This window comes from Sus scrofa, chromosome 14 (genome assembly GCF_000003025.6).
Source record: "Sus scrofa isolate TJ Tabasco breed Duroc chromosome 14, Sscrofa11.1, whole genome shotgun sequence".
NCBI classification, from domain to species: Eukaryota; Metazoa; Chordata; class Mammalia; order Artiodactyla; family Suidae; genus Sus; species Sus scrofa.
The window spans coordinates 74,522,026-74,534,549 of NC_010456.5; the positions used below are offsets into that span (position 1 = coordinate 74,522,026).

Genomic DNA, 12,524 nt, shown 5'->3' on the forward strand with positions numbered 1-12,524 from the left:
AGAAGCTGTCCCTATCCCAGAAGGTGTGGTAGAGCCACAGCGCCCCCATCCCCTGTAGTCCCCCCACCACTGGTGGCTGATTTTCATTAAAATCAATGGCTTGCCAAGGCTTTCCCTGAGAAACCCGCTTAGGGTACAGAGATACTGCCTGGGCCACAGGGCTCCTCCGCAGCCCCAGCCATCAGTTGAGGGGAGGGTTGGCACAAGGACTGAGGAGAGGGCCTCTGGGAAGGAGGCCCTTCCACTGACATGGGAAGAATGGTGCAGCCTAGGCTGGTCCTTCACTGCTGTCCTTGACCTTGAGAGGGCCTGTGGCAGTGATGGATTGATTACCCCTGACTCGTCCATTGGCTCCGTCCTCTCTACACAAGGTGCACGTGGGCAGCTGGAGGAGGGCGAGCTCACACTGCCTTTCCCCGCCGGGCACCAAGCCCTCTCAGCCGGCCCTCCTGTCTCTGCTCCCTTCCTGCAGAGGCAGGCAGCTCCAATGGGAGAGAGCTGCTTCCTGGTCCCAGAGTGCCACCACCAAGTCACTGTGGGACCCTGAGCTCAGCTTTTCCATTTTTTAAATAAGACGGTGGGTTCCCATACTTGGCTGTGAATCCACATCCCCCAGGGAGATTCCAGGGGATTTCTAGTCCTGGGCCTCTTCCCCAGAGATTCTGGTTCAGAGAGTTGGAGTGGGAACTGGGACTGGCTATTTTGTGGCCCAGGGACTCTGGACCAGAGACTGGGTGCCCCAGTACCTGTGCCCATCTATTCCTGTGTCCCACCCAGACCCTCACAGTGCCTAGTGGTGCTGAGCATAGCAGATGCTGAATTAAGTCGTGACCACCTGCTAGCACCAACATGCTTGGCCTCAGTTTCATCATCTGCCAAAAGAATAAAGACTCCTTTTGCCCCTAGATAACCCCCACATCTGTCTTGTCCTCTGCACTTACCTCATCCCCTTGGTTCAAGAATCCTACTGAGTTTGACTCCTCCTCTGGCTATGTGTCCCTATACAAGTTACTTAACCTCTCTGAGCTTCAGTTTTCCCATCGGTAATGGAGATCGTTCAAAATGGGAATGCTAGAGAGATTCCTCCTGCTGGAGTTATGGTGAGGATTAGATGGGATCATTCACATTAAGTGAAGTACCCAGCCTTGAGAAAGCCCTGGTAAATGACAGCTTATGATGTCATTACTATGATGATGATTATGGCCACCTTCATCCCTGGGGTGTTTTATTGTTTGTTTGGTTTTTGTTTTTCTTTCTTTCTTTTTCTTTCTTTTTTTTGGTCTTTTTGCCATTTCTTGGGCCGCTCCCGCGGCATATGGAGGTTCCCAGGCTAGGGGTCTGATCAGAGCTGTAGCGGCCAGCCTACGCCAGAGCCACAGCAACATGGGATCCGAGCCCGCATCTGCAACCTACACCACAGCTCACAGCAACGCCGGATTGTCAACCCACTGAGCAAGGGCAGGGATCAAACCCGCAACCTCATGGTTCCTAGTCGAATTCGTTAACCACTGCGCCACGACGGGAACTCCTTTATTGTCTTTTTAGGGCTGCACTCACAGCATGTGGAAGTTCCCAGGCTAGGTATTCAATTGGAGCTATAGCTGCTGACCTACACCACAGCCGCAGCAAAGCCAGATCTGAGCCTCGTCTGTGACCTGCACCATAACTCACAGCAACACCAGATCCTTAACCCACTGATCTAGGCCAGGGATTGAACCCAAGTCCTCATGGATACTAGTTGGGTTTGTTACCGCTGAGCCACAATGGGAACTCCCATCCCTGGGGTGTTGATTCCTCTTTCTACAGGGCACAGAGCTAAATGATGACCGCACGCCTTCTGACGCCACAGTGACCACAACCTTCAACATCCTGGTGATTGACATCAATGACAACGCCCCAGAATTCAACAGCTCCGAGTACAGCGTGGCCATCACTGAGCTGGCACAGGTTGGCTTTGCCCTCCCCCTCTTCATCCAGGTGATGGACAAGGACGAGGTGAGTCCCGGAACGCATGGCTGTCCAGGCCCACCACCTGCGCTGGGCTGTGCAACCGGGGGAGGGATCCCACAGCTCCCTGGGCTCCCGGGTCCCCATCCATAAACTAGGAACAAGCATTGCTGCACCTTCCCCTGCTACATTCTAAGGATAAGTAAGCTTCCAAAAATCAGTAGTCTCTAAACTTTTAGACCCCCCTCAACACACATACACCCTATAAAAAATGTTTGACCACACACTTCCAAAGTGTAGTTCTGTATTTAGAAATTTATATATGTGATCATTGTACTAATCTAGTACATACATGATGAAATTTTAAAAGGTAGAGGCTCTGGTATGACTGGTAACCTTGGAAAAATGTCTTATTCCTGCTTTGGGGGTAATAACAACCCTGCCTCTTCCATGCAAGGGGTGTAAGTATCTTCCAGGGGGTCCCAGGCCACAAGGAGATTCCAGAGAGGCCCAGGTCCCTGCATCCCCTTGCCTAAGGGCCTGCTGGGCTGAGGCCAGTCTTAAGAAGGAGGGACCCAGGCCTGAGCGAAGGAGAAGGACAGGAGGGAAGAGGTTCTGCTTGCGGAAATCCTACGAGCCCTGCCACACCCCTGCGTTATGGGGCCAAGGGCCAGCCTGGAAGGGGAGCTCGCATCCCTTCAAGACCCTCTCAGCCTGCCTCCTCCCCACCCCCAGCCGCTGCCGCGCAGCAGTCACAACCTTAATAGGACTTCTATTTATTACTGCTGCGCCCTGGCCCCCTCTGCTCAGGAATTCCATTAGGTTTTCCCGCCTGAGGTGCTTCTCTGCAATTACTCCTCAGACCGGCCTTGCTCCAGGCCCGGCTCCTCCCGCTCCCTCGCCCCTGTGAGAATCTGAATCCTGTCAGATTCTCTCAACTGGACACGGTCCCCCAGGACTCAGGTTCATAGGGGCAAGTCAGCCCGTGTGTGTGTGTGTGTGTGTGTGTGTGTGTGTGTGTGTGTGTGCGCGCGCGCGCGCGCGCGTGTGCTTATGCCTCCATGTTTCATCTCCTATTAAGTCTTTCCCTACCTACCCGTCTGAGATAACTGAAGTATGTATTGTGCACCTACTGTTTGTAAGGAGCTAAGTTTGGCCTCTTGAGGGAGTCCAGGAAGTCAAATCCATGGTCCCAAGGGGCCAAATGTGATGCAAGCGTAATATGTAATTTTCATACAATAATGCAGAAGGGTAAAATGTGGAGGTGAATAGGTATAAAAACAGGTTCTAATATTTCCTCACACCCCTGTGGATCATCTTGTCTCCCCTGGGGTGCAGGACCCTCTTTGGAGACTGCCGTGTGAACAAGAACCTCAGAAGGAAGTCCCGTTCTTGGTTTCAGGCCGATAATAAGACCCAAGGGAAGAGAGACACAGGAGCCAGTGTGGGTTCAGGGGCCAGTGACTGCGGGCAGTGAGGGCTCCTCTCACCTGAGGAAAGGGCAGTGGGGGCTGGGCGACCCAGGAAAGGCTCTGTGATAAGAGGGGGACGAGGGTTGAGCCTTGGAGCATAAATCAGAGGGTGAGGCATTCCCGTTGTGGCGCAGTGGAAACAAATCCGACTAGGAACCATGAGGTCGTGGGTTTGATTCCTGGCCTTGCTCAGTGGGTTGAGGATCTGGCGTTGCCGTGAGCTATGGTGTAGGTTGCAGACACAGCTCGGATCCCATGTTGCTGTGGCTGTGGTGTAGGCCGGCAGCTGTAGCTCTGATTCGACCCCTAGCCTGGGAAACTCCATATGCCACAGGTTCGGCCCTAAAAAGACAAAAGATTAAAAAAAAAAAAATCAGGTGGTGGAAGTGTGTTCGGGAGGCAGGCAAGGCCGGGCAGTGGCCCACAGAAAGGATCGGAGGGAAGAACCTGTATGTTGATGGAGGGAACATGCAGCGACCGTGCTTCTGGTGAGGATTGTGGAGTGGGCTGCTGGGAAGGTGGGCTGGGACATAGGCCGGGGCAGGGGTGCCTTGAAAGCCAAGCCAAGGAATCAGCTGGGGCCTTTGTTCAAGGCCAGCCCTGCCATTTACTAGTTCTGTGACCCTGAGTCGTTGACCCTTTACAAGCCTCGCTCTGCTCCACTGTGTGAAAAAGAAATGAAAAGACACTGTATCAGTCAGTTTCTATTGCAGGAACAAATTAACCCTGAAAAAGTGTATTTCTCACGCTGGGAAGGGTGGGAAAGGGGACCCCCTCTGCGTGGTCCCTCAGGTGACACTCTGCAAGATCATGGTTGTTGCAGAAGGCAGCTCAGGATTAAACACCAGCCCTTCTGTGCTTCATGCCAGAAGTGTCACTTCTCCTCAGGGGTCATCAGCCAGAACAGGTTATGTGCACCCACCTCAGTGCCAGAAGGCTGGGCAATATGGAAGCGGCTAAACATTTGTCTCTGTCTCAAAGGGTGTCAACAAGGTATGGAGGGGAGATCAGGTGATGCGTGTGTGGGACTTAGCATGGTGCCTGCCACACGCAGATGATAACCAGAAGGTTCCAGGGAGCATCACCACGTGCAGGGCCAGAACTCCCAGGCCCCTGCTTGCCGTGGCTTGTTGGGGGGATTTCAAGGTTACCCTTGACCCCTTGGGTTTTATCTCAGGCTCCCTGTGTGGGAGGCCTGTCGGAAGCATCTGCAGGAATGCTGAGGGGTGGCTGGATCCCACCTGTCCTAGTGACCCCTCCCCACTCAGGCACAGCCATCAGCATGCCCACTGTGCAGAGTGTCCAGGACCACCAGCGACCACTCTGCTGCTTTCCCTGGGGAGTTGGCCAGTGTCTCTGACAGTAGAGGACTGACCCCTTTCCCACAGGGTCCCACTTCTGCAGGGCACAGCGAGGTACAGAGAGAGAGGAGGAGAGGCAGCCCAGGAGCCCAGACTTCCCTACCCTGAGGTCCTGGGCCATCCTCCACTCTCCCAGGATGGATGCAGCCAGACTACCTCCAATGTGGTCCTGGGCTGGTTCCTAAATAAGAACGAGATAAATTGTTTTCTCATTTGCCCTGTTCTCCTGTATCCCCCATCTCCTCTCTAAAATTCCTCTCTAAAATAGACACTCAGATCTGACCTAGTAAATGCTCCCCAAACCCAGTCCCGGCTGCTGATGGTCAGGCCCCAGGTTCCCATGGGAGTGGGAGATGTTGAGCCACATCAAAAACAGGAACAGAAAGCAGAGGCCACTGGCACTTGTAGCACTGCCCACGTATCCAAAGTCTGGGGAAAATCAGAGGACCCCAAAGAGGAATCAAGAGCTATTGTAAAAGGTTTGTTTTAATTGTCATTTCCCCCACTTCTCTTTCTGAGGGGAAGAGACTCCGTCTGTGGGGATTGCATCTGGGTTGAAAGTGACTCCGGATTCGCTAGGTGTGGTGGAAAAATGTTTAGTGAGCAGATGTGGAGGAGGGAAGGGGGCACAAGGATAGGTCGGATCTATTTGTCGTAGATTCTCAGGAACACGTGATTCTCCCTCAAACTCATCATGATTGTGATTTTGCAATTATTGGTGCAGTAATCTCAGGAGCATCTGTCCCCCTGATTAGACTGAATGACCCACAGGGACAGGTCTGCTTTTGTCACCAGTGTCATTCAGTGCCTCATCCTCTGCCTGGCACTTGGGAGGCACTGCAGGGATATATTTTGGCTGAGTTAAAAACATAATTAAATGGAAAAGGAGCAAGGGGGTGGCCCAGGGCTTTATCCAAACTGGACCACCAGGACCCCAGTGCTGAAGCCCAAATCCAGCCGAGTTTGGACTCAAAGGTCCACTGTGGAGCAGTGGAGGGTGTTGATGGAAAGCAGAAAGGGAAGGAGGAAGCAGTTCAACCTCTCAGTCTGCACTTTGCGGCAGCCTTTGCTAATAAGCATGCTAATCTAATGCACAAAGACTAGATAATGCCTGCCATCTCCTCCAGATCTGAGTCTCCTCAGTCTGTTGCTGAACCCCAGGCTCTGCTGGACCGTTCAAGACAACAAAAGTGCTTGAAAGAGGCCCTTTCTTTGTCCCAAGGACTCCATCCCTATTGTCAGGTCTCACAGAGTAATTTCCTCCCCTTTGCCTGACTGGCTATAGAAAACTCACAGAAGCCAGAGGAGAAAGGGACGGGGTGGGCTGCAACCAACAACAACCCATCTGCACCGTGTGACAGTTGAGATGCAAATAGATGGTTGTAATGCAAATCACACAAAAAATTCTCCAGGCAAAGGCCCCAGGAGTCAGCCTTGGTATGGGAGCTCATCTCCCAGCTTCAAATTAAAGACTGTGGCAGCCTCATTCCCCTAGCTCGGCTGCAGGGCATTCTCTTGTCTCTTCCTCGGGGTTCCGGGAAGCCACGGGCAACAGCTACACACTCACCCACTTGGATTCTTATCATATCCTTGCCCACCCCTGGCCCTTAACATGATCTTTGCATTTTCTCCAGTTTGGTCAGCGTTTCCTCTCCTGATCTTGCTTGCAGCCCACCGCAGCCGTGGGCTGTCTTGTTTTCCCATCGGCATTGGGAGGGTTGAAAGTTTCTGTTCAGTTGTCCTAAAAACCAGTCTTCTACCTGGATGCAAGTGGATCATCTGGGTCCTGCTTCTGCACAATTGGGAAAGGGAGGCAAGGAGTGTGGAAGCCCATCCGTGCCTCTGGCTTCTTTATAAATTCCAGTAAAAGGGCTTGTTTTTAAATACCATTTTCTACACTCTGCACGGCCACTCCCTGTTGACTAGGCTAAAAATGGACACTTTCTCTCACGTGCCCATCAGGAGAAACACCGTCCCTGTTACATCCTGCCTTTCTTCTCAGGAATTGGGAGCATTTGATCTACTTTACTTCTGACCCACAGCATCTCGGAACAGATTTGCTGCTGTCCTTGGGTAGGTTTGCAGAGAAGGGGTGGAGTGGGAGCGGGCTGCCTCTACTGCCCCTTCTGCCTGCTTCTGGGAATTGGGGTCACTTCAGAAGGGCCCTCAGACCTCGTTCATTTGGCCCCACCCCCTTTCTGAGGAACTATATTGAAATGTACACAGGTGGGGAAAGAGGCATTCATTCATTCATTCACTCAACAAACACTGTACACCTACTGTGTGTCTACCACTGGGAAGGCGGTGCTGAAGATGTAGTCCCTGGCCTCCAAGAGCTTCTATTTCCTTCCACTGGGGAAGCTAGAGGAGGAGGTCCAACATCACTGCAGGGGGAGTGAGGGTCAGGAAGTCACTAAACAGGCTGATTGATGGGTGGGTAGGGGGCTAGTTTTGATTCATTAGTCCCAAAAGCCCTTCCAAGGAGGTCCCTTTGGACCTGTGGTTAAGCGGTGTGGAGGGGCAGCTGCACAAAGCTGTGGAGGGAGGGCCTCCAGCAGCCAGCACTCCCCTGCAAGATTCTCCCCACCCCACCCCCGAGGGAACCGCCCTGGTTTCCAAGAAGCAGAGGAGAGGCTAGCAAGACAGGGTCCAAGGAGCTTGAGAGCGCAGAGGAGGTGAGGCTACAGCCATCAGCAGCGGCCCCCCGACCTGATCTGCCAGCCACAGGGAGGTGTTCTTCTGTTACTTGAGGGCAGTGGGGAGCCAGCGAGTTGTCACGCTCTGAGTCATCTTTCTTAAGGAGCCCTCTGATGGCTGTGTTGAGAATGGGCCTTCCAAAGCCACCAGGGAAGCAGGAAAACCTTCCCACTGCCCTTGACCACCTGATCCACTAGCAGGTGCTTCCCAGCATCTGACTTGAGGCTCTCTTGCTCTTTATCCAGTTTCCTCTGAAGATGTTTGCGAGAAGCCAGAGAACTGAGACCCCTTATAATGAAACCCCCAAAGTCTGCTAGCAGCCGCCTTCAGGGCTCTTCCCAGGAGGACACTTAGTGGCCGTCTCTGGTCTTTGTGACAGAAGCTCTCTCATGTTCAAGTCCGCCCAGGGATTTGAACTCTGACTGTAGCACTCTGCTACCAGACCTGCCCAGAGTGCCCAGAGGAGATTGGAGGAGGGAGCCGGGAAGCCAGGTCCCACCCCTCATTCCTAGATGGGTTCCAGGCAAGTCATGGCCCCACTCTGGGCCTCATTGTCCAGCTCCGGGAAACCATGGGTTGGACCAATCTGTCCGAGGACTATAAATCCTAACATTCTTTTTTTGGTCGCACCTGTGGCATATGGAAGTTCCCAAGCCAGGGATCAAACCAGTGCCATAGCAGCAACCCTGAGCCACTGCAGTGACCCTGCTGGATCCTTAACCTGCTGTGCATACGAGAACTCCCTCTCCTAACATTATTTCTGTACCAGGTGGGAAGGGGAAGGGCCCAGCCTGAAGCTTCCTGCTTCACCCCTGCCCCCTGACATTGGTCCCCCTCACGTCCCTGAACTTGTTCTAGCCGCCTCTGCTCCCCTCTTTGGGCAGAGGAGCCAGCACCTCTGTGCCTCATCCCCCTGCACCAGCCTCTCCCAGCCTACCATGTGCTTGTTTATTGGGTACCACTTGGGGCATCCCTTCATGGGTTAGGAAGAGCAAGCCAGATAGAGTGATTAAAAATAAGGGCTTTAGTGGGCGTTCCCATTGTGGCACAGCTGAAGCACCTCCGACTAGTAACCATGAGAACTGGGGTTCAATCCCTGGCCTCACTCAGTGGGTTTAGGATCCAGAGTTGCCATGAGCTGTGGTGTAGGTTGCAGATGAGGCTCGGATCTGGGGTTGCTGTGGCTGTGGTGTGAGCTTGTAGCTGCAGCTCCGATTCAATGCCTAGCCTGGGAAGCTCCATATGGCACAGGTGCAGCCCTAAAAAGTAAAAAATAAGTAAATAATTAAGAGCTTTGAAGCCAGACTGCTTGGGTTCAAATCCTGGCACTGCCACTGTTCTGTGTCTATCTATCCTCTCTGATTCAATTTTCTTATCTGCAAAATGGAGACAGTAATAGCACTGACCTCATAGAGGTGTTATGAGGATTAAATGGGTTAATATGCATCTTAAGAACAGCACCTAGCCCATAAAAAACACTCTTTAAATCTAAATAATTCTTAGCCCCAGCCCTGGAAGATATGTGTATTAGTGTTCTTTCTAGAGAAGAGGAAGTCGAGGCACAGAGAGGTTAAGGGGCTTCCCCAAGGTCACAAAGCCAGTGGGTCATAGAGCTTGACCTTAAACACTCCATCTTGTGCCTCTTGCATGTGCTGTGGACTCCCCATCTGCAGCCAGGTCTCCCCTTCTCAGAGGTTTGGTCCCACCAAGCAGGTGATGGGTGCGCCCACCTCCAGTGTGGCTCGTGGGAGAGCAAGGGGGAGGTGAGGCAGTGGGGGCGGCTACACCGCAGAGGTGAATGGGGACACATCTGGCAGGAGCTAATTCCTATTTCGGGCAGGAGATGACACAATTCATTTGTCTGAGGGACATAGGCAAAAAAAAGAAAACCAGAATTACCCCCCTCCCCAAGGAGAAAACATCACCCAACAAATAAATAACAGAAAGCAAATGACAGGGAGAAAGGACCATATTCTGGAATAGTGGGTTTGTTTGCAGAGAAGGGGAGGGCAGTGAGAAAGGGAGCTTGCTCTTGTTCGCTTGTTAATCTGGGCTTTGCTTTTCTCCATCACCCTCATTTTCCATTCCACATGTGTTCCAGGCCTGTCAGGGAGCCCAGCCCGCAACCTTGTATTTATTTAAATTCATTTTCGCATGTGTTCCCGTTAGTCAGTCTGTCCAGCCTGCAGTTCCTCCCCTCTCCCCACGCAGCCCTGCAAGGTTGCGGTGCCGGCCCCACGGGCCCCTGCCAGGCCTCCCTTCAGGCCAGGTGTTTTTAACCCAGGAGTAGGGGCCCCCTGACCCCCCAAGGCATTGGTGACCAATGGGTGGAGAAAAATCTGCATTTTTATTTGTACTAAAACGCTACCTGAACTTTCGCTCTCCCTTTAAATATAAAATAGAAAGAAACTACGGCAGCATTCGTAGTACCTGTGACAACCCCAAGAGAAATCTCAGATATTTTCCTATCACATTACAGGTGTCACAGCGATCTCAAAATATCATTTACACTCATCACTACTTTGGAATTACAGCATATTTCAGACCTGCTGCCAAATCTCATTGTTTTATGCATTAAGAAGCACATAATTTGGAGTTCCCGCTGTGGCACAGTGGATTAATGATCTGGCTTGTCTGTGGCATTGACATCCAATCCCCAGCCCGACATAATAGGTTAAGGATCTGGCATTGCTGCAGCTGTGACTCTGATTTGATCCCTGGACTGGGAACTTCATATGCTGCTGGTGAGGCTGGAGAAAAAAAAAAAAAGAAGCAGCAGCACATAATTCTACTATAATACTCTTTTCAAATGTTTTGGTAACTGGATTTTGAGATAATTAATTGACATTTTGGTCCCATGAATTTTATTTTATTCAATTAAAATGTTATTCTCTGGGAGTTCCCATTGTGGCTCAGTGGTAACAAACCCTACTAGCATCATGAGGACAAGAATTCGATCCCTGGCCTTGCTCAGTGCGTTAAGGATTCGGCATTACTGTGAGCTGTGGTGTAGGTCACAGACTCGGCTCCAGTCTGGTGTTGCCGTGGCTGTGGTGTAGACTGCCAGGCACAGCTCCGATTCGACCCCTAGCCTGGGAATCTCCATATGCCACAGGTGGGGCCCTAAAAAGACAAAAAAAAAAAAATGTTATTCTCTGAAAGGAGTCTGTGAGCTTTACCAAATTGTCAGAGGGTCCATGGCATAAAAAAGATGAAAGACCCCTCCCTAATTCCCATCTCACTAACTGCCACCCATCAACCCACTCCTTCCTCAGGCTTTTGCTGTAAAGCTGACCTTCCATTGGTTCCCAGAGGTGCCATCCTGAGCTGCACGTCCATTTGGGTTGAGGTGGGATGAGAGCAGGGAGGCCCTTTGCTCTGTGTCAGACATTCAGCTGAGGGTCCATTTTCCAGCTCTACATCCTCCAGGCCACTGTTCAGCTGGACCCCATAAATCCATCCACCAACACCTACTTTGCAATAGGGGCACAGGAAACCAACATCCCGGCCCCCCCAAGGAGTGATCCCACCTGCCCTAAACTCTCCCTACTGCTCATGTGACCCCAGGCATTGACCTCTGCTTTCTTATTTTCCAAAGCAATTTGAACTAGAAACCAAACTCTAGAAGCACTGAAGAGAGTTGAGGGAGAGAGGGGAGGGCAGGCTGCCAGCATCCAAGGAGGCAAATGTGGGTTTTTGCTCCCTGTGGATGTGCAATTATCCAATCATCCAGGCCCTTCTTTCCCCTCCATTATGGAGATAACTGGGATCTGGCTGGGAACCACCCACCTCCCACTGAATCCCCCTGGGGGATATAAAGGGAGTCGATGAAATGCCTCCTACATCCTGTACCACTCACCCAGCTTGTGAATGCATCACCGAAGTAAAGCTGAGAGGAGGTAGGGGGTGAGGAGTCTGGCCCAGGGAACAACCAAGGCAAGGCACAAAGAGAAGAGGAGATCAGCACGACCTTACCTCTCCTTCCCCCAGCCAGGTGCCCATCCCGGCTGTTGTTGTTGCTATTTCTTAGGCCGCTCCCGCGGCATATGGAGGTTTCCAGGCTAGGGGTCTAATTGGAGCTGTAGCTGCCAGCCTATGCCAGAGCCACAGCAACGCGGGATCCGAGCCGCGTCTGCAACCTACACCACAGTTCACGGCAACGCCGGATCGTTAACCCGCTGAGCAAGGGCAGGGACCGAACCCGCAACCTCATGGTTCCTAGTCGAATTCGTTAACTACTGCGCCACGACGGGAACTCCTGCTCTCATTTCTGAAAGCTTCTCTGGTTGGTTCTGTTTTCAAAGCAAGGGTTAAGCATCCACCCAAAGCACAGTCCACACAGCTGGGGCCTGGGCTCCACGGGGCACAGTCCCTGGGTGAGCACCCCTCTGCCCCTTAGTTTCCCTGTCCTCTGCCCTGGCCCTTGGGCAGGGCTCTGTCTGCGAGACCCCCACTGCGTCACAGCTTCAGCACATCTTTCTAGGGTTCCTCCCTCAAGATTTAGGCTCTCCAGGAAAATATCTGTTGACTTCAAAGCAAAGCTGCTCTGGAAGGGAAGCCAGGAGGAGCGGGGTAGCCCCATTGGTGCTTTTTCCCATTAATTTCTCCCCAGTTGCCTTGGCTGAGGCTCTTATTATGACAACTATGATTATTAGGATGTTTCTGCATGTGGTTGCATCCCGTGGTGTGATTCCTCCCAGCATGCTAAGCTCCATCCTCCCTGAGGACCAGAGGGTGTCCTCCCTGTGATTCTGATACTTCCTAATTTAGTCTTACCGTAAATCTAATTAGCATGCCATTGACACCAGGCCCCGTAGCCCTGGCAGGGTGTGAGGCAGGCAGAGCCTATTGGGCAGCTGTAGCGCCATGGCTGGTACCTCACTCTCTCCCGCCCCCAGTGCCTTTGGCTTTTAAGTCCCCTCCACGGCTGGAGGTCCTTCACATGGGTTGGGGGATTGCTCCCCTTTCCCCAGCTCCCCTCCCTGCACCCACCACCTCCCTTTGGCAGGGGCGGAAAGTAGTGACAGTCATTTCATCCTCAGAGTCT

The 12,524-nt window shown here is 52.3% G+C and overlaps 1 protein-coding gene across 6 annotated transcripts in view; it reads left to right on the forward strand.

The window, feature by feature from the left end:
• The window catches only part of CDH23 (cadherin related 23), a 467,077-nt gene that overhangs the window by 254,479 nt on the left and 200,074 nt on the right, over positions 1-12,524 (forward strand). For all 6 annotated transcript variants that reach the window (XR_002338421.1, XM_021072656.1, XM_021072657.1 and 3 more), the window contains one exon: positions 1,807-1,995. Coding sequence is in view for 5 of the 6 variants with exons in the window: in XM_021072656.1 (XP_020928315.1) it covers positions 1,807-1,995 (189 nt within the window). In the remaining variant the exon portion in view is untranslated. The remainder of the gene's footprint in view (positions 1-1,806; positions 1,996-12,524) is intronic.